The 16,312-nt window shown below is 42.1% G+C and overlaps 1 protein-coding gene across 3 annotated transcripts in view; it reads left to right on the top strand.

Moving 5' to 3' along the window:
• LOC139761682 (neurotrypsin-like) overlaps positions 1 to 15,413 on the top strand; it is a 92,246-nt gene extending 76,833 nt beyond the window's left edge. For all 3 annotated transcript variants that reach the window (XM_071686012.1, XM_071686013.1, XM_071686014.1), the window contains 2 exons: positions 11,276 to 11,384; positions 13,518 to 15,413. In XM_071686012.1, the coding sequence (XP_071542113.1) occupies positions 11,276 to 11,384; positions 13,518 to 13,817 (409 nt within the window). In that variant the 3' untranslated portion in view covers positions 13,818 to 15,413. The remainder of the gene's footprint in view (positions 1 to 11,275; positions 11,385 to 13,517) is intronic.
• The last annotated feature ends 899 nt before the right edge of the window (positions 15,414 to 16,312 follow it).

The following is a 16,312-nucleotide window of genomic DNA, read 5'->3' as shown; positions in this document are numbered from 1 at the left end:
TTACCCTTACATTACTTACTCGATCAAACCACCTCACACCACACATTGTCCTCAAACATCTCATTTCCAGCACATCCACCCTCCTGCGCACAACTCTATCCATAGCCCACGCCTCGCAACCATACAACATTGTTGGAACCACTATTCCTTCAAACATACCCATTTTTGCTTTCCTAGATAATGTTCTCGAATTCCACACATTCTTCAAGGCTCCCAGGATTTTCGCCCCCTCCCCCACCCTATGATTCACTTCCACTTCCATGGTTCCATCCGCTGCCAGATCCACTCCCAGATATCTAAAACACTTCACTTCCTCCAGTTTTTCTCCATTCAAACTTACCTCCCAATTGACTTGACCCTCAACCCTACTGTACCTAATAACCTTGCTCTTATTTACATTTACTCTTAACTTTCTTCTTTCACACACTTTACCAAACTCAGTCACCAGCTTCTGCAGTTTCTCACATGAATCAGCCACCAGCGCTGTATCATCAGCGAACAACAACTGACTCACTTCCCAAGCTCTCTCATCCACAACAGACTTCATACTTGCTATTTCTCACATACATTCTTCATAGCAAACACCTGATCCACACATCCTCTACCACATCTGAAACCACACTGCTCTTCCCCAATCTGATGCTCTATACATGCCTTCACCCTCTCAATCAATACCCTCCCATATAATTTACCAGGAATACTCAACAGACTTATACCTTTGTAATTTGAGCACTCACTCCTATCCCCTTTGCCTTTGTACAATGGCACTATGCACGCATTCCACCAATCCTCAGGCACCTCACCATGAGTCATACATACATTAAATAACCTTACCAACCAGTCAACAATACAGTCACCCCCTTTTTTAATAGATTCCACTGCAATACCATCCAAACCTGCTGCCTTGCCGGCTTTCATCTTCCGCAAAGCTTTTACTACCTCTTCTCTGTTTACCAAATCATTTTCCCTAACCCTCTCACTTTGCACACCACCTCGACCAAAACACCCTATATCTGCCACTCTATCATCAAACACATTCAACAACCCTTCAAAATACTCACTCCATCTCCTTCTCACATCACCACTACTTGTTATCACCTCCCCATTAGCGCCCTTCACTGAAGTACCCATTCGCTCCCTTGTCTTACGCACTTTATTTACCTCCTTCCAGAACATCCTTTTATTCTCCCTAAAATTTAATGATACTCTCTCACCCCAACTCTCATTTGCCTTTTTTTTTTTTTCACCTCTTGCACCTTTCTCTTGACCTCCTGTCTCTCTCTTTTATACATCTCCCACTCAATTGCATTTTTTCCCTGCAAAAATCGTCCAAATGCCTCTCTCTTCTCTTTCACTAATAATCTTCTTCATCCCACCACTCACTACCCTTTCTAATCAACCCACCTCCCACGCTTCTCATGCCACAAGCATCTTTTGCGCACTCCATCACTGATTCCCTAAATACATCCCATTCCTCCCCCACTCCCCTAACTTCCATTGTTCTCACCTTTTTCCATTCTGTACTCAGTCTCTCCTGGTACTTCCTCACACAAGTCTCCTTCCCAAGCTCACTTACTCTCACCACCCTCTTCACCCCAACATTCACTCTTCTTTTCTGAAAACCCATACAAATCTTCACCTTAGCCTCCACAAGATAACGATCAGACATCCCTCCAGTTGCACCTCTCAGCACATTAACATCCAAAAGTCTCTTTCGCGCGCCTGTCAATTAACACGTAATCCAATAACGCTCTCTGGCCATCCCTCCTACCTACATACGTATACTTATATATACATATACATACATACATATATATATATATATATATATATATATATATATATATATATATATATATATATATATATAAATATATATATATATATATATATATATATATGCAAGAGTTTTGGAAAGAGGGGCAAGTATGAAGTCTGTTGTGGATGAGAGAGCTTGGGAAGTGAGTCAGTTGTTGTTCGCTGATGATACAGCGCTGGTGGCTGATTCATGTGAGAAACTGCAGAAGCTGGTGACTGAGTTTGGTAAAGTGTGTGAAAGAAGAAAGTTAAGAGTAAATGTGAATAAGAGCAAGGTTATTAGGTACAGTAGGGTTGAGGGTCAAGTCAATTGGGAGGTAAGTTTGAATGGAGAAAAACTGGAGGAAGTAAAGTGTTTTAGATATCTGGGAGTGGATCTGGCAGCGGATGGAACCATGGAAGCGGAAGTGGATCATAGGGTGGGGGAGGGGGCGAAAATCCTGGGAGCCTTGAAGAATGTGTGGAATTCGAGAACATTATCTAGGAAAGCAAAAATGGGTATGTTTGAAGGAATAGTGGTTCCAACAATGTTGTATGGTTGCGAGGCGTGGGCTATGGATAGAGTTGTGCGCAGGAGGATGGATGTGCTGAAAATGAGATGTTTGAGGACAATGTGTGGTGTGAGGTGGTTTGATCGAGTAAGTAACGTAAGGGTAAGAGAGATGTGTGGAAATAAAAAGAGCGTGGTTGAGAGAGCAGAAGAGGGTGTTTTGAAATGGTTTGGGCACATGGAGAGAATGAGTGAGGAAAGATTGACCAAGAGGATATATGTGTCGGAGGTGGAGGGAACGAGGAGAAGTGGGAGACCAAATTGGAGGTGGAAAGATGGAGTGAAAAAGATTTTGTGTGATCGGGGCCTGAACATGAAGGAGGGTGAAAGGAGGGCAAGGAATAGAATGAATTGGATCGATGTGGTATACCGGGGTTGACGTGCTGTCAGTGGATTGAATCAGGGCATGTGAAGCGTCTGGGGTAAACCATGGAAAGCTGTGTAGGTATGTATATTTGCGTGTGTGGACGTATGTATATACATGTGTATGGGGGTGGGTTGGGCCATTTCTTTCGTCTGTTTCCTTGCTCTACCTCGCAAACGCGGGAGACAGCGGCAAAAAAAAAAAAAAAAAAAAATATATATATATATATATATATATATATATATATATATATATATATACATATATATTATCCCTGGGGATAGGGGAGAAAGAATACTTCCCACGTATTCCCTGCGTGTCGTAGAAGGCGACTAAAAGGGGAGGGAGCTGGGGCTGGAAATCCTCCCCTCGCATTATTTTTTTTTAATTTTCCAAAAGAAGGAACAGATAAGGGGGCCAGGTGAGGATATTCCCTCAAAGGCCCAGTCCTCTATTCTTAACGCTACCTCGCTAACGCGGGAAATGGCGAATAGTTTGAAAGAAAAAAAAGATATATATATATATATATATATATATATATATATATATATATATATATATATATATATATATATATATACACAAATAACTCCCATTACAAAAACTGATGTTTCATAACAAGCACCACTACTTACAGTTAGCAAAATTTTAATAGATTAGTCTTCACAAATAATTACACTGATTTTCCCATCGGTAATAATTTAGGTATGAGACTTTACTTTGATCTTCAAACTAAAGTCCTGACAGAAATTTGTCCAAAACATAAATAGTCTCATGAACTTATACACTCCCTTCCTGTGAGGCGTCTTTTGCGATTGGTAGTCTGCCTATGTCCGTAACGTTAGTCAAAGTTAATTCTGTGATTGTACAGTTCCTTAGCAACTGTTAAATGTTTCTGTTCCACAACCTAAGTTTAGTTCAACAAAAAAAATGACTTTGAAACATGGTCTCGCTGGGCCTTGAACCACGTAAGACATGGAACACACTGGGTATGGGTATGGGGCTTGTATCATTGCCTTTCCATGGCATGCAACAGTCGCTCACAAAATACCCGCTGCACCTTGATGGAAGCTGTGAGCTCCGACGCCAGTACCGACCATGTGTCAGGTTTCAAATACAATCACTCATTCTGGACAGCCAGTGGAGAAACTCCGTATACCGTAGTATTACGTTATATTGCCGACAATCTCTTACTTTCCACTGAATTTCCTTCTCTACCTAAGATCTGACGATGAAAATAATGATTGCTATCACTGCGTTAACACTTCGCTCTCACCCGCTGCCTGGCGTATGTCTCCCTTTTAGCTTGAACTTGATAAGTTGAGGTAAATTTGGAATCACTGTTTTCTATACGATGGCATAAAAACTATCAGTCAATTCGTTTTTTTTGTAGTAATGAGATACGATTCCATACACTACCCGAATTTATTGAGGCAATTCATCAATTTCAACAGAGTAACTAGCGTAAGATTTTCAGTCACTTGTACAGGCGTGGCAGTGAGACATGGCAACTCCCCTGACGTCATTTATTTGAAAAAACGGTAACTGAGACAGCTAGAGAGACGGGGGATCGCTCGTGCCATCATCAAACGGTGGATGAAACTGGCAAGCGGCGGAGGAGGAGGAGGTGGGGTTATTGTCGACTCGATTACACAGTGGACGATCAAGACGCGCCACTCGTCAGGTGAACATACCCAGCACTGGTGCAAACTCGTCTACGGTCTGTGTCGTCGACAATGCAGCTGATTTACGACGTGTCGTTGCTCGTTCAATCCCTTGAACGACCCACCGAATCACATCCATGCGAACAAGAGTCATTATTGCGTTCTTGCTGCAAAGGGCAGACTGAAGGATTCAGACAAAGCTGCTCGTTTGAGCTTTGCCTTAGTTCAGCAATTGACCTCGAGCGTTGGAAGTACGCAATATTCCCGGATCAAAAGACTTTTACGTCTGTAGTACCAGTGGCAAGGCACCACTGGCGAAGACACATCACCAAGAGGTAGTGTAGTGGGTGAGTGATCACGGTAGTCCTTAGGATGGATGTGTGGCTATGGATCAGGTGAACTGGTAGACACTGATGGTCGACTGGAGAGTGAAGAACAGAGTATGATTATGGGAGATGTTTTTGTTGGGCCCTCTACGTACGAGTTCATGGCTTGCCATCTACAGACACACTCACGCTCCTGCAAGGTCGGAGCCTTAGTGTACGTGAATAGGACAGTGAGAGTCGTTTCTGGCACATTTGGGAGTGTGTGTGCCAGAAGTGGTCTGAGAAAAGGTTGGGACCAAAACCCAGTCGTCAAATTGTGGGTCACCATGTGTCTGGGAGCGGGAGGTAGGAATAACAAGATGTGGAAGGTAGGAATAACAAGATGTGTGAGGTAGGAATAACAAGATGTGGGAGGTAGGAATAACAAGATGTGGGAGGTAGGAATAACAAGATGTGGAAGGTAGGAATAACAAGATGTGGGAGGTAGGAATAACAAGATGTGGAAGGTAGGAATAACAAGATGTGGGAGGTAGGAATAACAAGATGTGAGAGGTAGGAATAACAAGATGTGGGAGGTAGGAATAACAAGATGTGGGAGGTAGGAATAACAAGATGTGAGAGGTAGGAATAACAAGATGTGAGAGGTAGGAATAACAAGATGTATGAGGTAGGAATAACAAGATGTGGGAGGTAGGAATAACAAGATGTGGGAGGTAGGAATAACAAGATGTGGAAGGTAGGAATAACAAGATGTGGGAGGTAGGAATAACAAGATGTGGAAGGTAGGAATAACAAGATGTGGGAGGTAGGAATAACAAGATGTGGGAGGTAGGAATAACAAGACGTGAGAGGTAGGAATAACAAAATGATGCAAGGACAATGGAGATCATACGAGATGATCATGGAAATGTTCTCTCTACATCTCTTTGCACTGTACGAGTGTCTTGTTTGGATACTGAGCTGCAAGTTTGTGGTAGTAAAACATACGAGCAATTAGCAGATTAACAATTAACATTTACACAGCTCTATCTTAGGTGTCAGGGTGCAATTCATTTTCCTATGATGTTTACCGTGAAAGACAGTTATTCACTATGTAAACAACTGAATACTTTCTTACGCAAACTTAATCTTCATAACGTTAGAAGAAATTTCAAAGCACAAGGGGCAAGAGCTGTAATGTCTTGCATAATGACAATATAAAATTACAAACACCAAGCATCCACGAACCACTCTGGGTTATCAGCACGAATCAAATACCCTATATCCACAACCTTACTCAATACAGTACATAACCATGCTAACGATAGTGTGTCCACCAGTGTTGACCAGAGACTTCTCAGCCCAATGAGACGTGAACATGTATGAAGTGATCTCGTGTTTCTTGCCATTAAATGAATGGAAGAGACAATGATACAGTAACATATAAAGCTAAAAGAACGCATTGGAATCATTTCAACAAGGGTCAGTAACAAAAATGCAAGCTGTCTCTTTCTCCATAGAGAGCCCCCCCCCACCTTACTTATGCAGGGCAGTTCCGGGCACCGCAATTTTTGGATGAAGTCTCTAAACAGCACACACACACAAACAAGGTATATGACAAGCCATGTGATCCCTTTCATCAAGAATCATTCTTAAGAGAAAACAATAAAAATATAATCCAAAAGTGCGTTTGCTTAGAAAGGCGTAGACTAAAACATGATACGAGATGCTGATGAAGAAAATGACTTACCAAATAGTATATACAAAAAGTGCAAAAGATATGATGATTACTCAAATACCTTACATAACAGTATGTAGTACAGTAAGTGCAAAAAAAAAAAATATACGAGTAAGTGGGTGGTATGTGAACAGAAATTGTCCAGCGTGGACCAACAGACCCAGTGTAGCAATCTCCTCTTTTGCGATGACATAAAAAAGTGGGTTCGAACCCCCTCAAGGGACTAAGGTACCCTCAACAGAAATATGAATGCCAATCAACGTTCGTTGTATAACCTGAAATCAGATGAAACCTGACCAACAAACAAGGTTAAAAGTAACAGTGGTGCTTACCTTCCTACGCCCGGCAGCTGCTAACGAGGTGTGACAGCCATCAAGTCCATAAAAGTGACGAGGTTTTCTGGAAACGAATAATAATATTCACCAATTTTTCCGTCAGTGATCACATCATATTCACAAACTGTATATATATTTCTAAAAGCTATATTTCACTGGTTTTTTTTTTTACTATCGTTAAACAATGAATAACATCCACTAGCCACCTTAATCACAATTTTTTTTCCATAAATTTAAACTTATCACTCAGCAACATCTTCCTGTAATGATACGTCAGCCATATCTTAAACCCTTCTCTGTTCAGAAATGTTTTCTTTTCTTTTCACCAGCCACTTTACCAGGCAATATTTTCCACCATATCACTCAGCAATATATTCTATTTATGTTTCAGTGTTTTTCGCTACACTTATCATCAGTCAACACAAAAAGCAAGAAATTCACCACAATTGTCACCAATCGTTTCATTACATTGCTACATTTGTTCACCAATCACTCCATGCCTTAATAACTACACCATTTGATCTCTTAAGTTTCTGCTCTTCATTTTACAATAAATAAACGATACATTTGCGACTCACGACTTTGGTGTAGCTGCCTTTTCCAGATATGATCGATCACTCGTAGCTAGTTTCAAGTTTTACGACAGTTTCCTAAACTGCTCAAGTGATTTCATAAACCCTAGTTATTCACTGGATTTTCTTGAATGTAATTTTCGTATTTCCTGAAACATGTCTGATTTTTTTTCTTATTATGTTCCTTCATGTTTTTATTTTTCTTTAAAGTTTGGATCAATTGCGCTGTAATTTTCTCACAGCGTCTTTACCACCGGCACTACACTACAATTAACGCATTTAACGAGGTGATCCGAGAGTTGATAAAGCGACTGCACTTGTATATGAACATATCTACATTTAGTCTTGTGTCATGACTTATAAAAAACTACTCTATCACAAACCACCTGTATTACAATGACAATGTTTACGGTGAACGCTGCGTCTATCCTCTTTGGAGGTCAGGGCAGGACTGAGGGTCGCTGCTTAGTTCCTCACTCCTCAGCTGACTGAGGTCGTTGTGAGTATGTGCATCTGGTATGTCTCTCTCTCACAACAATTCTCAACAGCATAGAAAATAAAATATTAAGGAGAAAAAGAGTAAACTTCGTGGGGCATATAGGCTCACACAAGGCTAGCTCATTCATGTTCGCTCATGGTCAGACGCAAAACAAGTGATCGAGACTAAGTTTGAATCCTCGAACTGCTCAGGCGAGACTGTGTGATCCTTTGGGGGTTTCGACGGCTCCTCTAGCTTCGAAATTCTTGGTTGCAAGAGTTCGCAATCTCCCAACGACTAGTTGTATCTTAAGGCGCGTCATGTTCATTACCTGGGCTTTACGTTAAACATAGGCATTACCTGGTATGAAAACATTTGAAAGAAACCATTTGTGAGTAAAATCCTTTTATGGGAATAACATTTCTCTGTTGAGCTTTACCAAGTCAATGATAAAGCCAAAAATATTGGTTTCCATGTGATGTAGAGCGGAGGTGGAGTGAGGGTGAGTGAAGAGGAGTGTCAGTATGGGGGATGGTAAGTTAGGGGTGAGGAATGGGGAGCTTATGGGGGGGAACATTATGGGAAGCGATGACTTTAAGCAGGAAGAGAGATCAAGAGAGATTGTAAAAAAAACACTTGAAGGAAAAATACGGGAAAAGTGACTGAGAAGTGAGGGTGAGGGAGGTGGATGTAAGCTAAGGGCAGGGAGGTGAAACATGTAGCAGGGAGAAAAGTTAGGGAAAAACGAAGGGAGAGTAAAGAAGTTAGGGAGGGTGTAAAAATAGGAAGAAAGTAAGCAAAGTCCCTGGAGGAGGAGGAGGTGGTGTGAGGAAGACAGCTGGTGGCGGGGGGGGTTGTCCTTCAGTCTTCCTGGGTATTCCACTGTGAGTCCTCCCTCCCTTCATGTCTGTTGTGGTTTTATAATTACCTTTTATCAAGCGGTTCTCAGTGCAAATATGAAACCTTGTGCTCTACATATTAACTATATAAATCACAGAACATCTCGACCTCATTACATTGTTTTCTGTTCAATTGATTTGATGAAAATTGCTTAAAAGGCAGTTAGGCTACAGCCCAACTGGTTCGCTCTGTTAGCCTAGTGTTGGTGGACGCTCGACCTTCGAAATTTCGTCCTGCCAAAGTATAATATCAATGTAACTATTGCCTTCGTGCTGGTAAACAATAGACGACTCTAGACACACAGGAATAAAGTCCTTGAAACAAAACAAAACAAAAAGATTGTATTGCGTTTTCTTGCTTGAAAACTATTCTAGCGATATGGCGAGAATGCAACTCGCGTAATGAGGTACTCAGTTATTTACAAAGTGACTTATCTGCCTTCCCCGTAAACAATAGGAAAATTATTACGCACAAAGAGCTAAACACTCGTATAAACACCGAAACTGGTAAACATGAAAAGATGTATCTATGTAAACAAATGTTCTCATTTTTGCTAACCGCCACAAACTTGATATTCACTGTCCACACAGGAATATGTTATATAGGCAGATGTAGAATACACGTTTGTGATAGGCTCAAATGACGTGCTTGGTGGCATAATTATCAAACATTTATCGAAGTAAACATAATACCTTTGTGTTCAAATGATAAACCAGAAAGTAAACAATACCTTTGTGTTCAAATGATAAACCAGAAAGTAAACATAATACCTTTGTGCTCAAATGATAAACCAGAAAATAAACATAATACCTTTGAGTTCAAATGATAAACCAGAAAGTAAACATAATACCTTTGTGTTCAAATGATAAACCAGAAAATAAACATAATACCTTTGAGTTCAAATGATAAACCAGAAAGTAAACATAATACCTTTGTGTTCAAATGATAAACCAGAAAGTAAACATAATACCTTTGTGTTCAAATGATAAACCAGAAAGTAAACATAATACTTTGTGTTCAAATGATAAACCAGAAAGTAAACATAATACCTTTGTGTTCAAATAATAAACCAGAAAAAGCTCTGTATTCAGACGCTATTTTCAGTGGCGTCTATGACCGGATCCGACACAGACAGACTGAACCGGGATCAGATATCAAATACCCACACCGTCTGCAACGTAGCCTCAGTGCCCTGGCGACTCCTTATTCCTCCTGCCTCCCACTCCTGACGCATGATGACCAATTCTTTAGTTTATGATTGGGTTTAGGTCCCAACCTTCGCTCAGACCACTCGTGGCTGTACACTCCCGGATGGCCAGAAACGACTCTCTGTGTCCTATTCGCGTATACTAGGCTCCGGTCTTCCAAGAACGTGACTGTGTCAGTAGCAAGGATAACCATGACTCGTACAGGGCTCAATTGAAAACATCATCCATGATCATACTCTGTTCTTCACTCTCCAGTCGACCATCAATGTCGACCAGTTCACCTGGTCCATGGCCTAACATCCACCCCCCAAAATGCTGTGGTCATCACCCACTAGGCTACCTCTCGGTGATGTGCTGAGGGAGGGATCTAGTGTTCCTCGTTCTCCTACACCGTCTTGCTCCCACTTCCATCTACAGATGTAAAACTGTTTTCATCTGAACCCCGTTCGCCTGAAGACGTCGGTGGTTTTTTGTGCGAGGATAAATGAGCAGCTACAGATCACAGTTCAGCTGTGTTTAGGACTCTGGCGAGCTGCCTTAGTGCTAGCTTACGTCCTCTGTGTGGGCGAGTCTTGGTCGTCCACTGTGTGGTACAGTGTCCAATGCCTTTCTCTCCGCTTGCCACTTGTTTACTGGGTGATAAACAATGGAACGAGTGATTCCCGTCTCTCTAATTACCTTGGCCATTGTTTTCCCAGACTCTAAGTGATACACCCTCGACCAGATATGACATCAGGGGACTAGTCATGTCTCATTGCCGCTCCTGTATAGACGACAGAAAATTCTATGTTCGATATGTGATAGAAATATTATGCATAACAAATGCCAGGCAGCGTATGAAAGTGAGGCGTAATGCAGTGACAACTATCATTAGTTGTATCTTATAAACTGGGTTAAAGAGGAAACAGTATGGATTATATGCGATCAGTTGCAATATACAGTAATACAACGGAATATACGGAGTTTTCGCCTTTGGTTGTTCGTTATGAGTGGTTATGTTGGAAACCACACAGATGGCACTGTAGTCGATGCTGCTTAGATCAAGATGTAGCGACTGTAGACTGACTTTAAACAATGCACCCAATTGGTATTTCTTCGACCTGAACTACAGCAGGAAATTCATCTGAAGTGTTCGATCCCAAGACTTAAAAAGAATTTCTAGATTTCAAAGTAATTCGATCCCAAGACTCAAAAAGAGTTTCTAGATTTCAAAGCAAGATTACATATATTGTTTGTATGATAAATGTAGGAAAATGTTTCATACCTTTTAATGAGTGACAGTAGAACTTCATATTGTGAAACGTGAGTGAATCTGTAACAAATGAGTTTATTTACATACACAGGTTTGGACCTAGGGTGAAGCCAGTGTGCCTGCCCAGCAGCAGCGACTCGTACGAAGACCTGGGTGATTGCATCATCATGGGCTGGGGTAGAGTTGAGGAAGAAGGACAGGTATGTATCTATACTTCTTCCCATGAATCTATTTCTAAGTTGCGGGTATGTACAGGAAGCACAAACTCGCGCACAACACGCACAGCTAACCACCTACACACAGTGGAGGGGGAAATTCGTGAAGACCACAAGGCGCTGTACGAGTCACTATTGTCCCGTGGTGTATGTGTTCATGACTTACCAAGAAAATGCGAATCTTTACCTGATTACATCTGGAGTCTAACGTCTCCGCATGACGCTACAGTCCATCGCTTGCTTTGTTTGGGATCTGAAGCTGTTGTTTCCATTTCTCTATTTCTTCTACAACTGTAAAAGGCGATTCTGTCTGCACACAAGTCGAGGAAGTTCCCAGCTAATTCCCTGATTAACCCCCGTACACAGTTACCAACAATCCTGCCTTAGGAGGATAGAAATAGCTAGCAAGCATTAACAGGAAACCTTATGTAACTAAATTCCCTGCAAGGAGGAGAATGATGATATAAGCTCCGTTACATTTGTCTGCTCATAATGTTCATCCGAACCCCGCCACACAAACACATACCTACTTCAACTACGGCAAGAATTCCTAAGGCGCTCCACCCACCTGTTTGTTTACGCCTTGCGCCCACAGTGTTGCCAAACCTGTCGACACCTTGTTCCCATGATGCATCTCACCCGCCAAATTCCAATTCTATGGAACCTGTCCTTAACACATTATCTATACTATAAGAAGGTGGTCCTATCTGTAGACACGCTGAGGAATGTATCAGACGTAATGGTATGATGACTAACCCCCATTCTCACCTCCATTTTCTTGCAAGGTAGAAATTGCTTTTTCGGAAAAGTATGTTAAGGCTGAGCGGAAAGGTTCTGCCGGTAATATGGGAGGCATGAAGAGGGATGGCCTGGTCGAGTGCTCAATCCCTGACCCATGCCATTCCGGTGTTCATGGTATGGTGGCCAGGGAGGGAAGGAGCAGTGGGGGCTATGGGGGTGTGTAGTATCTAGGAAGGGAGAAGGATTGGTGATGGTGAGGGAGAAGGATAAAGGCCCATGGAGGGAGGGTACGGTGATGAGGGAGAGTGCAGGAACCAGGGAGGGAGTTGTGGTGTTCAGGGAGGAGAGACAATGATGACCAAGGAGTGGAGCGTTGTGACGTGCAGGAAGGGGGGAGTATGATGGTGGTGAGGGAAGGTGAGGTGGCCAGGCAGGGTGTGATGGCCGGGGAGGTAGGGAACGACGGTGGTGAGGGAGGATATGCCAGTCAGGCACGACGGGTGTGGTGGTGACCTGTGTGTGAAGAGAGTGATTGTGGTGAGGGTCGATGTCAGCGGTCTTGTCAGCTGGTGAGTGGCTCCTAGTCCTACGCACGAGCGAGCGGATAGGTGCCCAGAGGGCCCGAATCTGCTAGTTCTCATTAGACAGCATCCACCAAGCATCGGAGATCCTCTGACATGGGCAGGTTAGGTCTGTTTTATAAGGAAAAAACACATTACACACACACACACACACGATCGTGCTGAAACTGAGACTTCTGCAGAAGTTAAAGAAGGGTAGTCAGTGGTGTAATCTATGAACCGTTATGGAACAGAGGATTCCACAGTGTAAGAACACAGAAGCAACGTGAACAGTCGCTGATTCTTCGCTGACTGTGACACGACTGAAGGAGGTGCGTCACAGAGCAATGAACGGGGAGAGATAAGCCGTCTTCGATGAGTTTATGCTTCGAATGGTCTAAGTCGCGCTGTTGTGACGGTGTCTCATCCATCTCTGGTCACATTCTGACGAGCGAAGGGGAAGCAAGTTCATCAGCGGTTTCCTGTAATTTGCGTTTTCGTTCGTGGGTGAGTAAATCGGGTGCGTTACGTGAAGCGTTGTGAGAATATCAAGTGGTGAAAGGGGAGTTGGTGCAGTACGCTGCTGGTGGCTCGTGTGTGCAGCGCTGGTGAGAGATAATAATCCACAGAAGTTCTGGATCACACTTTGCTAACCTAATAATGCCATGAATTTTTGGAGGATCCGTTATGACTGAGGGTTTCCATTCCTTCAATATCTTGTCTTCTTTTTCTTTTTCAAATTCCAGATAATGTCAGACGTCCATTTATTTTTCTAAGGCAGTGAGTAATCTTCCCCCCTTCCCAAAATGCTCCGCAGACTCAGCCCAGACCAAACGAGGTAGAGATTGGGATAATTCCAGACGACGTGTGTGAGAGCAGGTTCCTCGGTGGGGCTCACAATTACTCGTCCTCCAGCGTCTGCTTCGGCGGCATCAGGACAAAGGGAGAGGCTTGCAACGGAGACTCAGGTGGTCCCCTCACTTGCTCCACCAGCGGCCGGCACACAGCCTACGGCGTCTTCTCCAGAGGACTGGTCTGTGGAAAGGTGCCTGCGCCAAGTGTCGGTGTCCGTATGACCAAGTTCCTTCGCTGGATCCTGGAGAAGATCAGAAATTAGAAGTCCCTCCACATCATCCCTTTACTGGCTGAGACACGGTACATGAAGCTATGTCTGCTGATTCTACCATCTCTCTCACCTGAGACGCTCACTGTATCAACCTCGGCTTACTGTAGAGGCTTTCGTGTGTGTGTGTGTGTTGAACCAAACACAGGATTCCATCCACAAGGAGATCCTGGGTAGTAACCCTAAGACTCCTCTATCCAGGGACTCCCACAGCCCCAAGGCCCCGCCACATCCAGTACAGGATGGTTCCCCCGTGAAACACACACACACACACACACACACACACTAACGGGACGACACTGAAACCAAATTTTTGAGCATAATAAACTCCATTGAATTGAAATACACAGTCCTTTATACACAATTTTATCAGTTCAGTGAAAACAGACTTTGAAACAGGTATATGAATATCATCCAAGACATCTAATAAATATTCTAAAAGATCATCAACTGGAACTTTAGTGAAAAGTGAGGAAACATCAAAGCTAACTAGTTTGAAATTAAAATTAACATTGATATTGTTTAGCAATTTGGTTTAGGTATTTAGATGATGTTCTTTGTGTTTGGCCAACAAAAGAAAATTTACAAATATTTCTCCCCTTACTTAACAATTTAGTACTTTCCATCAAATTTACTGTAGAAAATGAAAATAATGGTATGTTACCATTTTAAGATTACATGATCCATAGGCAAGGAAACAAGTTCAAGTTTAGCATATACAGAAAACCTACCAATGTATGCTCATATATCCATTATTACTCATCTCAACATGACGGAGTTAATTATCATCATTTCAATCCATGCTCCTTAAGGCATTACGTATTTGGAGCCCAGAATTTATTGATTTTGAGTTTGAGAAGGCATATTCTACTGGATCTAAGTTAAAGTACCCTAGATCTTTCATTGATAAATCCCTTAAGTTGGCAAAGAAATCATTTTATTAAGTTGAGCCCAAACCTCCCACTGACACCAAGAATCTTTTAGTTCCCCCTTCTGATAATAGTTTTAATTTACTTCCCATGTTGCTTAAATCCTTTAATGTAAATATTGTCTTCAGCAACAATACTACTATAAAGAATATCTTTATCAGGAATTCACCAGAAAATTATCCAGGATGCATCTATAAAGTGCCTTGTGGAAATTGTGATAAATTTTGGGGTGATCAGACTGGTAAGGATCTTTCTGTTAGACTTAAGCAACATAGATATAGTATAAGAACGAGACAAGAACCAAATGCCTTGTTTAATCACGTTAAAAACTATGATCATTGTATTGACTGGAGTAACGCCATCTCAGTTATCAACTCTTAACTCTATTACCATGAGAAATATCATTGAACCTTCTATCACTGAATACACAAAGAATTATAATCTTAATATTAGTGATGGTCTATAGAAATTTGATGAATTTATTGTTGATAAAATTTGCAAAATGATAAGTTTATGGACGCTCGCTGTATGTCTTGGACAATCATATGTTTACCAAATGGTGTCCTAGCTTCGTCTCTTCGATGTATATCAACTGACTGTTATATTTCCTTCTTGTGTCTCTCCTGATGATGTGATTATTACACGAAAGTGCACCTGGGAACTTATCGTGTTTCATTTTCCCCGTGGACTCATAGGAGTATCTTGATCACGCGCAAAATTGTGATCCTTTCCAATATACATATATATATATATATATATAGGGGATAGGGGAGAAAGAATACTTCCCACGCATTCCTCACGTGTCGCATAAGGCGACTAAAGGGGACGGGAGCGGGGGGCTGGAAACCCTCCCCTCCTTGTATCTTAATTTTCTAAAAAGGGAAACAGAAGAAGGAGTCACGCGAGGAGTGCTCATCCTCCTCGAAGGGTCAGATTGGGGTGTCTAAATGTGTGTGGATGTAAAAAGACGCGAAAAAAGGAGAGATAGGTAGTATGTTTGAGGAAAGGAACCTGGATGTTTTGGCTCTGAGTGAAACGAAGCTCAAGGGTAAAGGGGAAGAGTGGTTTGGGAATGTCTTGGGAGTAAAGTCAGGGGTTAGTGAGAGGACAAGAGCAAGGAAAGGAGTAGCGCTACTGAAACAGGAGTGGTTGGAGTATGCGATAGAGTGTAAGAAAGTAAACTCTAGATTGATATGGGTAAAACTGAAAGTAGATGAAGAGAGATGGGTGATTATTGGTGCATATGCACCTGGGCATGAGAAGAAAGATCATGAGAGGCAAGTGTTTTCGGAGCAGCTGAGTGAGTGTGTTAGTAGTTTTGATGTACGAAACCGGGTTATAGTGATGGGTGATTTGAATGCAAAGGTGAGTAATGTGGCAGTTGAGGGAATAATTGGTGGACATGGGTGTTGAGTGTTGTAAATGGAAATGGTGAAGAGCTTGTAGATTTATGTGCTGAAAAAGGACTGGTGATTGGGAATACCTGGTTTAAAAAGAGAGATATACATAAGTATACGTATGTAAGTTGGAGAAGTGGCCAGAGAGCGTTACTGAATAACA

This window comes from Panulirus ornatus, chromosome 41 (genome assembly GCF_036320965.1).
Source record: "Panulirus ornatus isolate Po-2019 chromosome 41, ASM3632096v1, whole genome shotgun sequence".
NCBI lineage: Eukaryota > Metazoa > Arthropoda > Malacostraca > Decapoda > Palinuridae > Panulirus > Panulirus ornatus.
This window is presented reverse-complemented; position numbering and strand designations above follow the sequence as displayed.